Genomic DNA, 18,782 nt, shown 5'->3' on the forward strand with positions numbered 1-18,782 from the left:
GGAACCAAATTTTATTGTCTTAGTAGGAGAAGAAAATTTGTTTTGCTTATGCCCAAGATGGAAAGCACATGGAAACAGTAAAATCTTATTTATGTATTTTTCTTCAACAGCATTATATAATATTTTCATACTTAATAAAAACTGGGTACATTCATTTGATCTCTCACAGCTGCCTTCAAAGACTGCTGTATTATCAGATGCTTCTCTGTCTTTCTTCCCTTCTTATACATGTGCAGCACAAACACACCTATTTGCACAAATATTTTCTGTTTCAATGGGGTTCCAATGAGTAGAATATTTCAAAAGGTTCTGAGTGGAGAAAGGAAGTGGAAATGCATATTAATACATGCAGGACACAAATCATAGTGCAGCTTAGTTCTGGCAAGCCAATTTTTTTTTCCTTTATAATACTTCCATTGGTGGCCAAGAATTTCTCTGCTCCAGCTCTGCTCTGCTGAGCTGAGTTGTGCTTGCTGTGCTGTATGCTTTGTAATTTGTTTTTGTGTTTAATTAGTTAGCTTATTTAATTGTGTTGCAATCTATATTTTGGTTTTACTTTGCTTTGTCTCCGTGGAATTGTACTGGTGTTTGTTTATTTCATTAAGTTCTGAGAGTTCATATTTGCAGTTGTGTTGGGATCATCTTGGAGTCCTTGTGATGCTGGTAAATGTCACTGAAGCAACTATGATTAAGTAGTATTGTAAATCACATTATAGAAATACAGCAGTTGTAAGACATCCTTAGACATTTGCCATCCCTGATTAACAGAAACAGCCCTGAATCACAGCTTCAGATTTCAGCATGCATGACTTTTTTCACACCTACACTATATCTGGATTTGAACCTGTAATTTAGATATTTTTCTATATTTAGTCCCTATTTCAGTGAGATTAAATTCAGTTAACTGTCATCCCCTTTCACTTTCTCAAACAAACAAAAAAAATCTCTAATTCAAATGTAGAAAACTGTTTAAATATCTGCAGTTAATGTGGAAGTGCGCAGTTAAACATGTTATGATTTAACTTTTCTGGTAAATTTAACAAGGCAAATAATAGTAACTAAAATGAGACCAAACCAGCCTGTGTTTTAAATACCCTGAGCTCTGCAGCCTGTGGGTGCAGTCCTGCATCTACTGCACTGCTGTTTAGCCAGAGCTAAGCCATTACCAGAGAAGCAATAGTTTTTACAGCATTCACTGGGAATGGTGTAAAACTTACCAAAATATTTGAAGAAACATTTCACTTTTTTGTTCCTTCTTCTAGAAGCATAAGTGACTTCGTGCTGTTAGTGCTTCTCTGTTATGGATCACAACACATATGTTTGGAAGGAAATTTCTGGTATTTGATGTTTGTCCTTACTGCTGCTTTTTGTGAGCTTGAAGCATCATCTCTTTGATTCCTCACTGACTCTTTCCACTGGGATAGCAACTGAAACCTCTGAAATAGTTTAGTTTTCCCTTCCTCCGCAGTTTTCCTAGTGATGAAGTTATCAAAACATACGAATGAAGATCTACATGCTTGTCTATGACAGTAGCTGATTTCAACATCTGTTGGTTTCCATCTGTTGGTAGGAAGTAAAACTTGTTTCTCTGCATGGTCTTGTATCGATTTCACTGCTTATATCTAAAGCAGGAATTTCACAGCTCTGATTCTGTGTTATTAACAGAAAAAGAGTTGGTTTGGTTGGTTTGGGTTTTTTCCTTTTTTTTCAAAGGCATAAAATAAGTGGCAAACTGATCAGTCTCATTCTTCAGTGGTAAATCAGAACCAGAGCAAGGGAACTTCCATTCCCTTGAATGCACTGATGCATGTGAAGAGTTTGAACTGTGCTGCTCTTAAACGATGTAGCAGAGAGGGAGGACCTGCACTGGATTGGCTGCAAATCATGTTCATGTATTTTGTGGAGAACTGCAGTCTCCCTTTAGCACAAGCAGTGACAGTGGCACAGCTTCTGCAATGGTGGAGAAAGAAACAACCAGGCTGACCAACAGTTGAATCCAGAATGTACTGACAGGACAAAGTCCTCAAGACATTTGACTCCTGGCACAGCTAGCTGATTTATCAAGTGTCAGTGCACTCAAATATCCTCTTTTGTCTCTGTCTCCAATTTGTAGTTTGTTTTATGCCACTTGGAATTCTTTTTTTTATGTGCAGCTGTGACTTCTCCAGTGAGACAGTACAGTGGTGTCTTTCTCTCCCCCTGAAGCACTCCAATATCTTAGTATCTAAAATCTTTGTTGGTGGTTAGTGAGATTGTCTAAGCTCATCTTCACAAAAGCAGTAATAGGGCTTCAGTCCTTTCAGTCCACCATTAAAATAGTTCCAAAGTGTTTGATATTGGCTTAGTTTTGATTTCCCTGTTCTTATGGACTGCATTGGTATTGTTGTTGAAAATATTATAGGGGTTAAATAATCAAGCAAAATTTATTTGTGCCAAGTGAGCAACCTCAAAAAGATCATTTTAAAAAATTGCTTTGTTTCTGGAAATTGGTGCTAGTATGGGAAGAGCTGTTTGTATTCCATACATAGATTTTTTGTAGCAGTTGTTAAGCAGAGCAATTATCTAATGGAAATAGATACTTTGTACAATGGTAGAGGAGGGAACAGCAAGTGTTTTCTCTGACAGATAGGCTCACACTGAAGGTGTGAGAAAAAATATGACCTTTGTGATAAATTTGGCCAAAGCAAAAGTTTGCTGAGTGTTCAGAAGAATGTAAATATTAATTGTGCAGTTAATGCTGTCCAGTCACTTCTATAAAAATCATGCCATTTTTTTTGTAGAACAGCTTAAGTACTTATCGATTGAGAACTTCTGTAACTTCCAAAATGGAGGCAACCCCATATCTCTACAGGTATTTTAAATGACTTGAATTAATCATAGGCTTAAAAGTCTCTAGTGATCTTCGTTAAGTTTCCTGGGTTTAATTAAAACATCTGTGCAGTTTTAATTTATCGATTCATCCAACTCATATGTCATGTTTTTAACACACCCCAGCATGCTCTGCATCATTTTTAACCCGATTTCCACTTAACTAAAGCAATTAAATTCACCCCGGATTAATTAAAGCATCCATACTTTAGTGCTTAAGTCAGCGTGTGCTGCTTTCCCCAAATGGTTTCTGAATGTCAGAGATTTGACACACCTGATAGGTTTTTTGTCCTTCTGGAAATTCTTCTGTGGATTTCTTCCTCACTTGCTAATGTGCAGTTTGGCAGAACTTGGGAGCTTGGTGATGCTGGGGTTGGGCACCTGAGGTAGGGAGAGCAGAGCTTGACTGCCGTGAGGGACATTCCCTCTTAATGCTGACCTGATGCCTGCCAGGGCAGAGTAGCACTACTCTTAAACCATTTAAATTAGTTCTATGTTCTGTAGTCAAAGCAAACAGTTTCATGAAGTAACTACTAAACCACCCCATGTCAGTGACAGTTTTTCACAGTTGTTCATTCTCCTGCTTCTGGGTGCATTTCTAGAAGATGACTTCTGCTTGGAAGAGCATGAGCTCTTAGAGCAACCTAAAAGATGTAGATCTTTCTAATTGTCACTTAGAACTTGTTCTTAAGAACTTCCATCAGCCTGATGGAAGTTAGTGAAATTAGTGATCTCTGAAGAGCTGTCAGACCAGTCAAACACCATTCTTCCTGACCATGCAAATAGCATGTTTGTGAGGCACAAAGAGCAGGTGAGAGAAAACAGTCTTGGATTCTTTCAATCTCCCATTCCAGAATGATTTTCTTGGGCCTAATTTTCCTAGGAGTGGAGCAGCTTTTCAGAAGGAAAGTAGTATCAAAATAGTGTAACTAGTAAAAGAGAAACAACATAAACCATGAAGTGGTCTTAGAAGTTATTTCAGATTTTCATATCCACAAATGAACTTCAGTAAAAGCTAATAGGTTTGCAGACAAGGGGTGAAATGTGCAGCCAACTGATTAAAATAGGTTTAAACAGAAAATATGAAAGAAAGTGTTGTCAAACAAAACCATTGTATTTTCAGACTACAACTAAGTAGATTTATATGTCTTCTAATTTTTAGAAATGTCTTGTGGGCAAATACTTGGTGCAAAAAGGGATATGCTAATTAAGGGCAAATATTTGGTGTAATAAGGGATGCGTAATAAAATAAGGGATGTCTCAGTACTTTTTTGTTTATAATAGTAATGTAAAGTCTAAAGTTAGCATTTTGAATCAAGTTGACAGCAATTAATTTCTTTAATAACTGGGCTGATTTTCTAAAATGCAAATGCTTTCGATTCCTTTGGGTATAGTGATTTTGTGCATTTTAAGCCATTTAGATTAAGATTGTTCACATATAAATATTGCTCACATATTTCATTTTAGGAGAACAGGAACTTGATTGTAGCTTTTGCAGTGAATCTAAAATTATTTGGGGCTTTGGTAGACAGTTGTCGGATTTAACTCTAGCATCAGTAAAACACATCTTCTTCACCTGCTTACTTATTAATTTAATTTGTCCACTGAAGGGAAATTAACATGTGTAATCTAAATGCTGCATATGCATCACCAACATAAAGACCAAAAAGAGAAAAATACAAGTACAGTGCGACTTTACTCTCATCTATCAGGTTAGGAACCAGGCAGTTATACACAACATTTGTCTTGGATCTTTCATCTATTTCTACTCCAGTCTGGAGCTGACCTCGAGTGCATTTATGGGCTTCAGATTAGACTGCCAAAAACTGGGATCCATCTTCTTTATATATTGGCAAAATTGTGCATAATCTCTCAGCAGTAGCAGCTTAATCTCTGCTAAAAGGAAGTCCAAGTGTGAGGTATTATGGAGTCTGAATTGATTATCCCCTAGAGGAACTGCACCCAGAAGGGTCACTGGTAGGGCTCAATGCTAAGAAGTTTGACCTACATCTGTCTTCAGTTCCTGGTGATCAGTGAAAAAAAGAACAACTTTAGTTTCATTATGCAATTGTGCATTTCAGTTCTATATATAACTAGGAATTTGTGCAACTCCGTGTCCAAAGAGCATAGCAAGACTGCCCAGTCAGTTCAGTGAATTTTTGTGACTGAAATTCACTTCTTTCTCCTAAACAGGAGCACCTACAGATAAAAATAAATATTTTTCTTAGGTGTGGCAAAATTCTGTACTGTTCAACAAGGGCTGAACATATCTTACATAGGAGTATAAATAGTGTCTCTTCAGAATGTTTTGTTGGTTTTTTCCCGGAATATGTGTGTTTGTTTAGAGGGAAGTAAAGCTGTAATGGTTGAGACCAAAATTCCATTTCACCCAGGATTTCAGCTATGATGGTGGCGTACAGCAGATAGTTGGGGGAGAGTAAAGATTTTACTTGTCTTTGTTGCTTTTCCATAAAATTCTACTGGTTCCAGAGATAATGTGTGCTAGGACTTCCTACAATAGATGAAGCCTCTTTGTGTTCAGTAGCCTTTGTAGATTTTCATTCTGTGAATTTGTATAATTCTATGATCAATCACAGAATGTTCTTCCATGAGTTTTAACTTGTTGATTAATTTTGTTAAAATTGTTTGATGGAACAGTCAGCAGTATTCAGGCTCTGTAGCTGATTTTCAAGTGCTCTCTTAGTTCAGTCTCAAGCTCACACTTGAACACTAAGTCCTGATTTTCCATCCTGTTTACATTGTGAACAGACAGCCAAGCTCATCTTTTTTGCACACCAGCTTGTGGTAAGAAGAATGTGGTTTATACACAAGATTGGGGCTTGCAAGCATTATGGATACAACCATTCTGGCCCTTACCCAAATACCACCCCTTGGCGCAGTTTTGTCATGGGCATCTCACCACAAAATTCTGTGGTACAGATTAAAAAATTAGATGGCACCAGAAATTATATTCTTCCTCTGCCATGTTTGAAAATTTACATTTGAATGTAAAGCTGAGCTGCTTGCAAAATAAGAGTAATATAAGGGCATTGCTTGTGACCTGGTGCAGGACAGGGAAGCACTGTAGGTACAAATTCAAAAACCTTTCCAGTCTGCATATATTTGTGCCCAGAGACTCAAATAACTTTGAAGAGAAGTATACCAATTTGTCTGTTTCATGAGGAGGAACCGAAAAAAGTCTGCAGTAGCGAACTGACAGCCTAGATCCTAGTGGTACAGGACTCTCTCTGCACCAGGGTAATGTTTGCTCTACAGCAAGAGAAACCAAGCCAGAACTCTGCCTTCTCATCCTGTTTGGAGCTTCAAGTAGCAGGTGAAGGCCTCTCAACTCAGCAGCTGTGTAACTAATGCAAGTTCTTCAACAGCCTCCAAGAGTTTGTCTCCTCAGATATCCTTTGCTGGTTTCTTGCCATGCTCTAGAAGAACTGCTCTGGTGAGTATGTGTGTGTGAACACTGGAAGGGGGGTGCAAGGAGTGTGTACACAGACAGCAGCTGGGATACCCATGGGCTGTCACTGGACAAAGTGGTGGCTTTTGATGCCAGACCTTTTGGGCATTATCCCTTGCCATCTCCTCTCCTCATCAATGTGTTGTTACCAAATCACCTTTACTCATGCATCAGGGAATATGAACGTTAGTCCAAAATAACCTCTAGAAAGAGAAATTTTAGAGGGATGTTTGGCTTGTTTTCCCTGCTCAATTAATGTTCTCAAATGTGTGCAGCCCACAGGACTCAGAGGTCTGTAGTGTCTGTTCATCAGCTGAGCCCCATGTTAAAAACTTAGTCTGATTTTGTTCAAGTAACAGTGAAGGGCATAATCCCATACCGAAAGAAACATTTGGGGTTAACAGCTGTTGTGCTTATCCAGTCTTCACTCACGTTATATACCCTTGGGCCTAAGTTGCTTGAGTGTTGCTGTAACTGCTCCTGAAGACCTCTGTCCCCTTTTTTGCAGTGCTGGTGTGAGATATGCAATCAATCTCTCCAAAGAAATGAGATGGAACTTGTTTGTTCCATTACATAAACTGCCTGCCTTTGTTGCTTCAATAGACTTTGAGCAATCAGTTCTGTCCTGGACCAGGGGCCGTCCACTTCACATGAGGAAACACAAGCAGTCCTAGATAATAAGAACTCCAGAAGACACTTGAGGAGTTTGCACATCAGCTGAAGATGCCAGGATGTAAAATGAGGGTGAACTGGTTTGGGTCTCATTCTGCAGCTATATGATCTAGCAGATAGGCATGGCAGAACTCTTTCTAAGGCTACCTGCTCCTGTCCTCTGTAGAAAAGCATCTTGATTCTCTCTCTTCCTCAGGCAGAACAGACTATAATAGCATAAATAGTCATGAAGAACTATTCCTTGCAGCAATGACAAGCCAGCTTCTTATAATAACCTGCACCTTCCTGCATTCTTGCTTACATGTTTCTCCTGCAATCATAGTGAGATGGCAGTCTTGGAAATGCTAAAATCTGACCCAGAATCTCTGACATTTTTCTTGTTCTCAAAGTGATATTCCTATTACGTAGCTTGTAGAATAACTCCAGCAGAGGGTTGTAGATTAAACTGTGGCTTTAAATTGCAAGTGTCTTAATCTTAACTATATCCCCTTCATCCCTAAGGTTAAGTGACAGATTCTCTTGTTTGTCCAAAGTCAGTTCTGGTGTCACTGGCATCGTGACTGCCCTGGCAAACCCCTGAAGGCAGATTGCTGTTCAACTTCTAGACATACTTCACAAGGACTGAATAGATTTGTGAACCATAGGAAGACCTCTGACCTGATAGAAACATGAAGAGAGGAATGAAAAGCTGTGACATGGCTTTCAGCTTTTCTTAAATTCCTGAAGCACCATAGCAGAGTCAGGGAGCACTACAAAACTGCTGTGGGAGCTCTTTAGCCCAAAACCCACCACCATCCAGTAACCTTTCTTCTGCCATGCCAGGCTCTGGTATCCCAGAAGCTGAACCCTGAAATCCAGGTCAAAAGTAGGAGCTAAGAATGGCTTACTCAAAGAAAATTCCAAATAGCAGATACACATCACCTTTAGCTGGACTGCAGTTACCCATTGCTTAATGAGACTTAGGGGCAAAGCAAGCAAAGAAGTGATCTTACAGCAGGTGTCTGGCACAGAATTATGGGTCCAGACCACTCTGCCTGGGTCTAGAGAGGTCACAGTTAAGTGTCTTGGAGGCTTTTGTTGGTTTGGTTTTCTCTTTTTATTTATTTTAGTAATGGGTTTATTTCTGCTCAGTCCCTCTTTCAAGGGAGAGTGCTGTTTAAATAGAGTTATTGTCTCTATTTGAGTTTTCACTCCAGAGGAGAGGTTTGCAGAACAGAAATCCTTTCAGGAGTTGAGTGGCACGTTGATCTGCAAAGCAACAAAACAAAAAGAGCTGTTCCTCACTCATATCCAGCTTGCAAGTCAGCTTCAAGTTTTTGTCGTTATAACTACTTGAACAAATGCAGTTTGTCCAAAGAAACTGTCTAATGCCCACGGATTCATCTAGCCTTCCTGGGACCTGTTATTCCATGCAGCTTTGTCACAACATGATGACGAGTGGGGTGGGCAGAATCAAGTGTGTCCCGGTGCAGCTGGGGAATCCACACTGAGAAACCATCAGTAATGACAACTTTGAGTCTCTGCAGGGGCATGGAAGTGTGTAGAGAATTTGCATCGAGCAATATTCCTTTATTCCTTCCTTCTGTAGTGGACTTGACCAAAGAGACTGCAGGCTTCACCACCACACACCAGAGCTGAGGGTTGCCTTGTCCTAGAGAGAGAGATTTTTGTGTTAAAGTGAGTTCCAAATAAAGGGCCAGGGTCTGGTCAATGTTTCAGAGTGTGCAAGATGACACCAAGAAACTTGCCACTCGTGATCACTCCAGGTCTTCAGGACAGGCTGCCTTCTGATCACCTGCCCAATATCCTCAACACTGTGGCAAATAAAGAGAGCAGGACAGAAATTACTACCTTTCTTATGCTGATGTGAGAAAATGTATCAGTGTCAGCCCAAAATAAGCTTTTAAACTGCAGTGAAATGGAGAGTTGTGGACAAAGGAATTGTGCCCCCACGTCTTCATAGCTAAAAAGTGGAAGTGGTGCCAGGTTGATCCCTTTCTTTCTGGCACACCTGGTGACTTGCAGGAGCAGTAGCTGCACACCCGGGCAGGGAAAGGCCATGCTGGGAGCTGAGCCAGGCTCCACAGTAGAATGTGCAGGCAGAAAGAACAGTCACAGAGCATTCACACTGCTGTTAGTTCAGCGTGTGGTACTTCAGGGAAAGCTGTTTGATGGTGAGGTGCAAAAAGATGTCAGATAGGCTGTCCTAGAGTGCAGTGTGGGGACAGTTTGTCTGTGTGCTATTTCAATACAGCTGGCTCAGTGAGCTTAGTTCTGAAACCAGCTGCTGAAAGCAAAACCAGTAGAAATTTAGCGTAACCTTTTTCACTGAACTCAGTAAAGCACTTGTGAAGATATACCACATCTGAAATGAAAATGTTGCTGATGGAAATTATATTTTACTCAAATTTCGGTTCATTTTTGCAGTCCATAAGAAAGCAACTGGACAAAACTTAGAGTAAGAGAGAATACCAGGAATGCAGTAGAATGAAGTCCTCTTGTTACCAAAGGATGGATAATATGGATCTATGACACAGGAGCAGTAGCAAACCCCAAACTTCAGCATGCCAACTTTGATACTGTTCTACTGTAGAAGAAAAATAGGCCAAAAAATATTATGCATATTATATGACACGTGGCCCATGAATCTGTAGTCTTAATTGAAGTAATTCTCAGCACTCTAAATTTTAGCTAACATTTCAGGTTGGAAATTTGATTTTTTATTTTTTCGGATCAATTTTTTCCCATCTCAAATAAGAAAATTCATAAGAAAATCTATCCTGAAGTGTGTTTTTGCAGGAGATCAATGGGACAGCTAAGATTAATAAGCATTGCAGGACTGGACAGTGGAGAAGCTGGATAACTGGACCATTGCACATTTCTTTGTAGGAAATCAATTACTTGGGTTTTTCTTGATCATTCGGGTTAAAGGGATAATAGAAGACATTAGGACCTTTTAATGATTAATAGTAGCTTTTGAGTATATTTTTGGCACTGTAAAACTGGGTGTTCATTTCTAATTACTTTGAAGAGAGAAAAGACAGGGAAATACTTTTCTGTCTTTATCAAACTGCATCAGAGAGAAGAGCACAAAAGGATTCCAAGGTATTCTCTAAGACTCACTTCATTACTCCCATTTTCTGTTATTTCTATGTTATTTTCTCCATTTCTCTGGCTGGTGACCACACATCCAGTCTTTGACAGGCATGAAAGTTCACAGATTGCCATGTTCCCAAGGGAGACGTGAGCACACAGGAGTGAATATGACTTAGTGAAACATTTATATGCACCTGGGTTTTAATAAACTACTTGTTTCTTTCCGTTGCTCTGCATATGTACAACATCTGATTCCTGGCACCCAAGACCTACTGACTACTTTTATTATTCATAGGCTTCACTTAATTTGCATAAATGAATATTTGCTCAGAATGTGTCTTACCCCCTTGAATAATACAATGGTGAGGGGTAAGGGTTAATGACGCTTTCTTGCCAATACACACAGGGTAAAAGCTGTCACTGGGATTCAGGGAAACAGGGTTCAGCAGGGACAGTGGTGGCAAGGTACATTTGTAGTATCTGAAAGCTTGTGTCATTCTTGTGTTCAAGATTCTTACACTGAAAACCAAAGGGTCTAAAAAAGTTTGGGGACATTACATTAAAGAAGTGTTATGGTAGAAGAAAGATGCCATATAATAAGCTGTTGTGGGAACTGAACGTTTTGTGTTCCATCTGTGAAAATCGGATGTTACCTAGAGAAACAAAGCAGAGTAATGTCAGACTCAAATCCGTTAGCATCAGTTATACCAAGCATTATCAGTATTCCATAAAGCATAGGAGCTGTATTCTCAGAATGCCCAACACATATGTGCTTTATTAAATAGCAATCAAATTATTTCTTTGGGAAATGAAGAACTCAACCACTACGAATTATCTCAGATTTTTTTTTCCCAGTACATGAATGTATTTGAGTATAAGTGTTTGATAGTGGATTTTTGGTGCCCTTTTACACAACTACATGCATGACCCTGTGTGCTGTTTTTCTTTCCTTCCATTTTCCAGCTGCCTGCCCGGTTCTGTGCAGTGGCAATGGTCAGTACTCCAAGGGCACCTGCTTGTGCTACAGTGGCTGGAAAGGTCCAGAATGTGACGTACCCATCAGCCAGTGCATTGACCCCTCATGTGGAGGTCATGGTTCCTGCATCGAAGGGAACTGTGTCTGTTCTGTGGGCTATAAAGGAGAAAACTGTGAGGAAGGTAGGATATTTCTTTTCTGTGTTGTGAGTTTGCTTTCTGGGTTTGGGGGTTATTTAATGGGTAGGAAAAAAAGGAAAGAACAGAATAAAAATCTAAGCATAAAACTGCTGTAGCAGATTATTTTAAAAGAGGGTAAAAATATAGTCCATCACAATTTTACTGATCTATCAGAGTCCAGACAGAACTTCTGGCCTTCTGTATACATTGCTTTGCAGTATTAAGTGTGTCTGCCACAAGTAAACCTGAATAATTCCTTTGCTGAAGAGCGAAGAAAAATCTTACGGATTATGTTTACCGAACAATTTAGATGTGAAATGCAGAGGAAAAAGGAGCAGTAGTAGACAAAATTGTATAGCTTCAACTTCACACAAAGCACATATCAATCACTATTAAGACAGAAGCTGATGAAAAATATTTGAATGACTTAGATATCCATGTTGGTTACAGACTTAATGTGGGGCAAATTACTCCTGTTGGCTGCAATCATATGGGATTAAGGAAAGGTAGATGGCACACATGAACAATAACTGTCCTTTAAATGCAGAAAAGCTTTTCAGGTTGAAAAGTGTCCAATTTCTTGAGTATGTAGAATGAAGAAATTTTTTAAAATAATCCATGCAAAATGTGATCATAGATTAAGCTCAATACTGGTTGTATTCACAGAGTTTTCTGTTAGAATGCATAACATAAATTGGAGTGCTTTTCTTTTTAAAATATGTTACTATGCTCCAGAGTTTATTAATCCTCCAAATGGAGAAGCAGCTTGAGTACTGAAGTGACAGGGCTGGGATGTCATGCTGCTAGGATTTAGGAATCTCTCTGGATTATTCTGAATGGGTTGCAGAGCTTTATTGATACTACGTGTATCAATTTTTATCTTACCCTATAGTAAACAGTTGTCTCTCCCACCAGAAAACAAAGGGAAGAAAACTGTAGATAAACAAACCACTAAGGGTTTTATTCTCAGGACTACAGTCATCACCTTTAGGACAAGATCTTGCATTAGTCTGAGTGAGCTTGTGGTAAAAGGGAAAAAGAAACAAACCAAGGATCTTCACTGGTTCAGCTCATTCCTGTAGTCTCCTTCCACTAAATCCTCTCAACACTGGTTATTAGAGCTTTTCTCCAGAATTCAGTTGAAGTCAAGAGTTTTTGTATTGCTTTTAATGGATTACATTTTAAACTATATCCAGAAAATGCTGTAATGTCCTTTTTTTTCTCCTTAGAATTGATAGTTCTCAGTTCACCCTCAGTGTATGATACTAGGAGATATTCAGAAATTATCTGAAATGCCTTGCTTTAACTATCATACTCATCAAAATCATAGATGGAAAAGACTGTCTTTAACATGGTTTACAGCATCCAATCTCTTCCCCAGGAATGCAGAACCTCTATTTCTGGTACTAACTGCAATTGTTTGCTTGGTCTCATTGAGTTTTATGCATTTCATCATGTATTGTGTTGTTGTATAAATGCTTGTGTTATTAGAGAGATTATGGTAGATGGCCTAAAATGGTCTTTGTTTCATTTAATTCTGGAAACTTTACCTTGCAAGCCATTCCTCCCTCATTCTGATTGTAATTTCCAGCTACTTGCATGGAATTCTCTCTCTGCTTTCAGTTCTCTAGAATGGCTGTGGTCTATCTGGGCCAGACACCTTGGATGCCCAAACTCTGTAAGAGAAATAGGCTCCCATAGTGCTCAGCCCCTGTTATCCTCAGGTGACTGGAATGGTGAAGCAAAGACATCAGCAGCTCCAGAGAAGTTTGTAGAACAAGCCAGTGCAGACCTTTTTGCAAAGGTGTTGTGTTAACTCCAGCCAAAACTGGGAACACAACAAAACTGTCAATCAACAAAGCTTTTTGGGAGGTGAATTGCTATGTGAGATGAATGATATACATTATTTAATCAACACTGTGCTTGGAAGGATACGTTTTTTCTTTAAAAGATAAATGGGTTACAAAGGCAGGAGGTATTGATTACAAACTTGGAAGGGGCCAATAACACGGCAAGAAAGGTTAAAGTAACCTTTTGCATATGTGATTGGGCAATAAATAAGTCAATAAATAATTCTGCAAATAAATAAAAATCAACCACCATGTTCCTACTCTAAAATTCCATTTCTTTTGTACATACTTCTTACATTAATTTGAGTGCTGTGGGAGAAAGGGTGTACTGTGAAGTGGTGTTTCTCTAATTAATCATCTAGTCATAGTTAAAGTTTTTGCAAGAATTGAAATTTTACACTTTTAATGGTAGAATGTTAGAAATAATATTTCTGTATTTATATATAATATGTGAAATCTCCTCTATTGATTTGAACTGCCAAAAAAGAATGGCAAAGGTTGATTCATTTGCCATTTGCCAACTAGGATATTGAATTAGAATAAGTGGGTCAGCAATTTTTTTTTCCCCAATAGCTTTTTATTTCTGATATTCATCATGGTCATATTGTTCAAACAATTTACCTGAAATGAAAGTGACACCAAAATCAATATTTTTGATGCACAATTTTTGCAGCATAAACACTGTTTTTCTATTAACAAATTTGCACAGAAGATGAAGTGGGGCATTTGTCAGGCTTCATTCAGTCTGCTTTGGGGGGAACACAAGTGAAATTGCCAAATTAGGTTAAGTTAAGGGTGGTTTTCTTGTCACTTTCCTGGTCGAGTCATTTTTCAATGACATTTAACTTCATAAGTGTAATTCATGGCTCTTTGGGGACTTCATGGTACATATTGTTCTGAAAACTCCTTGACCTCCTTTTTTGTCCTTAAGGATATAAATTGCTTTCAGTACTCTTTTTGTCAAATCTACAGAGGGCCCAATACTAAATGAGCTCTAATGATCTGAGCTGCCAGGGGGCTGTGAGTTCCAAGCCTAACATACTTGCTAAGGCGCATTCTCCTTTGTTTAAACACCAAAGATGGTCCATTTACAAATCCTGATTAAATACCATTGTAAACCTTGCTACACCTCAGGGCCAGAACCTTTGGAACACAAGTCAGAGCAGTTCTATTGCAGGTAATCACATTATGCTAATTTCAACAGCCGAGGATCTGGCCCCAGATGATAACTCTGAGCATGTATTAAAATAGACCAAGATTGGAGCTCAGAATAAAAACTCTCCTCAGTTTAAACTTTGAAAGCTACTACTTACCCAGATGATAGAACAAAACAGCTGTAAAGCACATTGGTCTAGAACAAAGGACAAAGGTGTTTAGTGTGTTATCCTGTAAAACAAGGGAGGCTGGGGGCTTAGGGGCATTGATAGGCTCATTCTGTAGAAATAAATCAAAGCTGCATGAGCACTGTAATTCAGGATAGGTGGAAGACAGTTAATTTATGTAGCAGAAGGTGGTGTTTTTCATATGCTCCACATTCCTTTCATTAGTGCTTTTGTTTGAGAAGGAAGATGATACATTCCTGACAAGGAGAGTACATTATGACTTATCATTATCTCCTAGAGTTAGCTGTCCTATAACAATGTTATACACGTGTTACCCTTCTACATTTTCTGTTAAAATATATATTCTTAAAAAACCCAGAATAGACCAAATGTAGGGGGGAAGCAACCTTCATCCTAAAAGTAAATGAACCTAAGTTTTTGTGTACTTTGGTTCTTTATTCAATCAGACTGTTTTATCACTGCTCTGTGTCCATTGGGACACAGAAATTGTATGAAAGACACATTTTAAACTTCAGACAGGTTGTAATTTGGCTAAGCACAATGAAGGGGTAACAATATGGGACAAGCACTCTGTATAATTTAAAACAGTTGATGAATTTATCAGCTTTGAGGTGAACCACAAGCCAATCTTGGTTTACCTATAAATATGAAATTGCTTTATAATATTTTCATGTCTGACTAACTCAGCTTTAAATCTCAAAGAAAAAAAGGAAAAACAAACCCAAAACTATAGCCAATGTCGTCATTAAAATGAAAATCTTGTAAGAAATTTTACAGTAATTTATTCCTATACTACTGTAGTTTGATAACTCATGCTATTGCATCTCTAAATGTCCCTGTCTCAATCCTCTGCCTGTATGTAATCTATATACTTGCTTTAAATGTTCTGCAACTAAATAACAAGTTTGACAAGGCTCTATTTTTATAGAAAAGTTGAAATTTGAAAGATCAAGTATTGTTCACATCAGGTAGAGTGAAAATGTCTCTGCCTTAATTTAGAAGGATCAATTTGTAAAAGATGAGAGATAAATCACTTTCATTATAAACTCAGATCTTCCTGAAGCAGCAAGAGGGAATGCCAATCATTCTTGGTCCTGCTGTTGTGAGCTAATATATACCAGTCATGAGATGAATTCAAGTTATTTCAGACATGAATTTGACCTTGGCCTTCAATTCCACAGCAAAAGGCACTTAGTAAAGCCTCCATGTGGATACTGGCAGTAAAGCATAGTAATCTTACACAGATTCATGATATAAGATGAAAATTTGGAAACTCATAATGTTACTGATAAAGTTTATTTGAAAGACAGCTTGTAACATTCCTTTATAGGACTGAAATAGCAACTGAAATTTCATTGCATCGTTTTCCATCGTAACTATTTTCACTTTGTTGTTTCTGGGTTGAGATCCATATCTGTATCTGGTTTTACTTCTTTAAGAGAAATAATCTGCTGGTTTAGAATATGGGTTGAAGCAACCAGGGCTCTCAGTTTCACATCTCAGCTACTAAGGGACCATGGAGCAAACATTTCAGAAGTGCCTGAACGATCAGGAGTCTAAACAAAGCTGAAAGCCACTGACATTTTGACTTCAAGGTACTTGAAGTGGCTGTCCTAATGTTGTTCTCACGATGCTCTGGTATTTCAATAGTAATAATAGCAGTTTTTATAGAGGTACTCCAAATAAAAAAATCCTTTAAAACTGCAAATTATTAACTTATTTTATAATTTAAATACAGTTCATGAGTCATTGGAGCTTCAGTGTATTTCAGGAGATGTCTCCAGGTTTATGTGTGAAACTCTGACTATATATATTTAAGTTCTATTTTTAAGTCTTCATGCTTCTCCACCACAGCATTCCTACAGTAAGCTGTCATTGCACAGTCAAACCCTGCTTGATTTACTTAATGTAAAATGTAAATGACTTCACTTTCCAATTCTCAGACCAGGTATTAATATGACTCGGAGAACTACCTCAAGTTGCTTCAGTTATCACCATGGTACAGACTTTTCAGAGCACATTTTCCAAACATCCCCCTGTGTGAAGTGACCCTTCTCTGCATTGTTTTTGTTTTCTCCCGTAGTGGATTGCTTAGACCCGACGTGCTCCAACCACGGGGTGTGTGTGAACGGGGAGTGTCTCTGCAGCCCGGGCTGGGGAGGAGTGAACTGTGAGCTGCCCAGAGCCCAGTGCCCTGACCAGTGCAGCGGGCACGGCTCCTACCTGGCTGACACGGGGCTTTGCAGCTGTGACCCCAACTGGATGGGCCCCGACTGCTCCGTTGGTAAGGAGTTTTTCCTGGTTTTCCAAGATTGTTGCGAACTGCAGTAATGATTTAGAAAGTTGTCTTTGTTAAACATTTGGTCTTGTTTAATTTTCTTGGGAAGAGATGTGTATGTATCTCTATATATATTTTCATGACATTCTTAATTTGGGACTGTCAGCTGAGGGTGAGGTGGGTGCAGATTAAGAGTTTGTGTTTTGTTCTAACACTGATTCTCTTTTAGTGTGAAAAAGTTACGTAAGTGTACTTCTGTTTCCCAACTGTAAATGAAAATGTCCATCATTTATGGGAAAAAAATACAAGGAATTTTGCTTTTACATTGTCAGCTGAACCTTGAGATGGTACTGTAGGTCAAAACTGAATCTCTCAAAATAATATTTACCTTTTTCACAGTTATTCAGTTATTTTCTAAGACTGATCGGCTAGAATACCCCACCAGTGACATGAATATCAAGATGTGTTTTCTGCTTCATGGATAAGCAGTCAGAAAATTCATGAATGAGAGTTTCACTGCCACTTTCTTTGGTGATGCATGGGGCAAAAAGACCTTTCTGCTTATCTGCAATTTCAGCTAGCAGAGAGCAGTAGAATTTTTGGAGTGGGACACTGGATAACTGACCATGTTAGTAATAGGAATCTAAAATATCTCCTTGGAAAGTAACTTCTACCCATCATTCTAAATGACCCTGAATTGCTGCCATTCTCTGCCAAATGAGTTTTAGGTGAGTTTCAGTCTTATTCTTAGCAAATCAATATCTGTCAAAATCACCCAAGGTCCAGGTTTGAGTAAAGCAGAGCCACCTGCTCCCTTCCTTTGCTGTTGGCAGGTGTTGGGGACAGCACCTCTGACATGTGTTTGTATCTGCGTGGAGGATGCAGCTCTACAGGTCTGTCCAGCATACATTAGTAGATTTTTTTCTAAACAACTTTTAAACAGAATTTAGTTTGCTTTGAAATAAAAATTAAATGCCGGTCTTCATCAGAGTATGAGCAGGCCAGCTTTTGAGAGGCTGTAGTTTAGAGCAAAAGCATTGCTGTTGTGTTGCCTTTCCCTTCAGGGCGCAGGGCTGGCTGTAACTCCTGTTCTCTCTCCTAGAAGTGTGCTCCGTGGACTGTGGCACCCACGGCGTGTGCATCGGCGGAGCCTGTCGCTGCGAGGAGGGCTGGACAGGAGCGGCCTGTGACCAGCGTGTGTGCCACCCCCGCTGCACGGAGCACGGGACTTGTAAAGATGGGAAGTGTGAATGCAGAGAGGGCTGGAATGGGGAGCACTGCACCATTGGTAGGCAAACGACAGGCACCGAAACAGGCACATATTGCTTTCTTTTCATAAATCGTAGAGACATAGTTACTGTCGTGGACTGTAATAGGCTGTTCCCTTAAGGACCCACGTGCTCTCAGGTAGTAACCCTGACTCAAAATGTGTTGGGAGAAATGCAGATAGGCTCTTGGAATCATTTCAAATCAGTAACAAAGCAGTTCATAGAGGAAAAAAACCCCAACAAATTCCACATTAGTAAGTAAAGATGTAACAAATGGTCCATCTCAGTATCATTTGAGCCTGAATGATTTTCAGACTTAACTAAGCATGCCTTTGTGTGAATGGCCTCTTTTTTAATTTCCTGGTCTGATGCATCAGTGCTGTCCTGCTGTTGTACATCACATCTGAAACACACCCCCACCAGCACCACCCAGAGCAGGGGTCAGGTGGTGGGGGAATGTGTGTTCCTGGTGGTACAGGAACAGCTCCCTGCCACTGTCCCATGCTGTGCTGTGACAGTGGCCGTGGTGTTTGCATGGAGACAGTGCCAGCATGGGAGGGCCCGTGGGCTGCTATGAGCCCCTTCCCTAAGAGCCTGCTGCTCACTGCAGCATCAGCATCACAATCTCAGCTGGGTTCTGTCAGCCTGGGAAGTTCAAAAGGATCATATTTACACAAAGCGATGATGTTCTATCCTCTCCATTATCGTGCTTGAAAATTTACTCTGAAGAGGAATTAATTGTTCCTAAATTAAGTTTATTTTGTCTCTACAAGCAGTCAGACA

At 39.3% G+C, this 18,782-nt stretch overlaps 1 protein-coding gene across 6 annotated transcripts in view; it reads left to right on the forward strand.

The window, feature by feature from the left end:
- TENM2 (teneurin transmembrane protein 2) overlaps positions 1–18,782 on the forward strand; it is a gene marked incomplete at both ends in the record, with an annotated part of 482,831 nt that overhangs the window by 389,989 nt on the left and 74,060 nt on the right. For 3 of the 6 annotated variants that reach the window (XM_082291373.1, XM_082291375.1, XM_082291377.1), the window contains 3 exons: positions 11,069–11,263; positions 16,537–16,737; positions 17,834–18,046. In XM_082291373.1, the coding sequence (XP_082147499.1) occupies positions 11,069–11,263; positions 16,537–16,737; positions 17,834–18,046 (609 nt within the window). The remainder of the gene's footprint in view (positions 1–11,068; positions 11,264–16,536; positions 16,738–17,833; positions 18,047–18,782) is intronic. The other 3 variants (XM_082291374.1, XM_082291376.1, XM_082291378.1) reach the window with 1 other exon arrangement.

This window comes from Coloeus monedula (genome assembly GCF_965178545.1).
Source record: "Coloeus monedula genome assembly, chromosome: 15".
Lineage (NCBI taxonomy): Eukaryota > Metazoa > Chordata > Aves > Passeriformes > Corvidae > Coloeus > Coloeus monedula.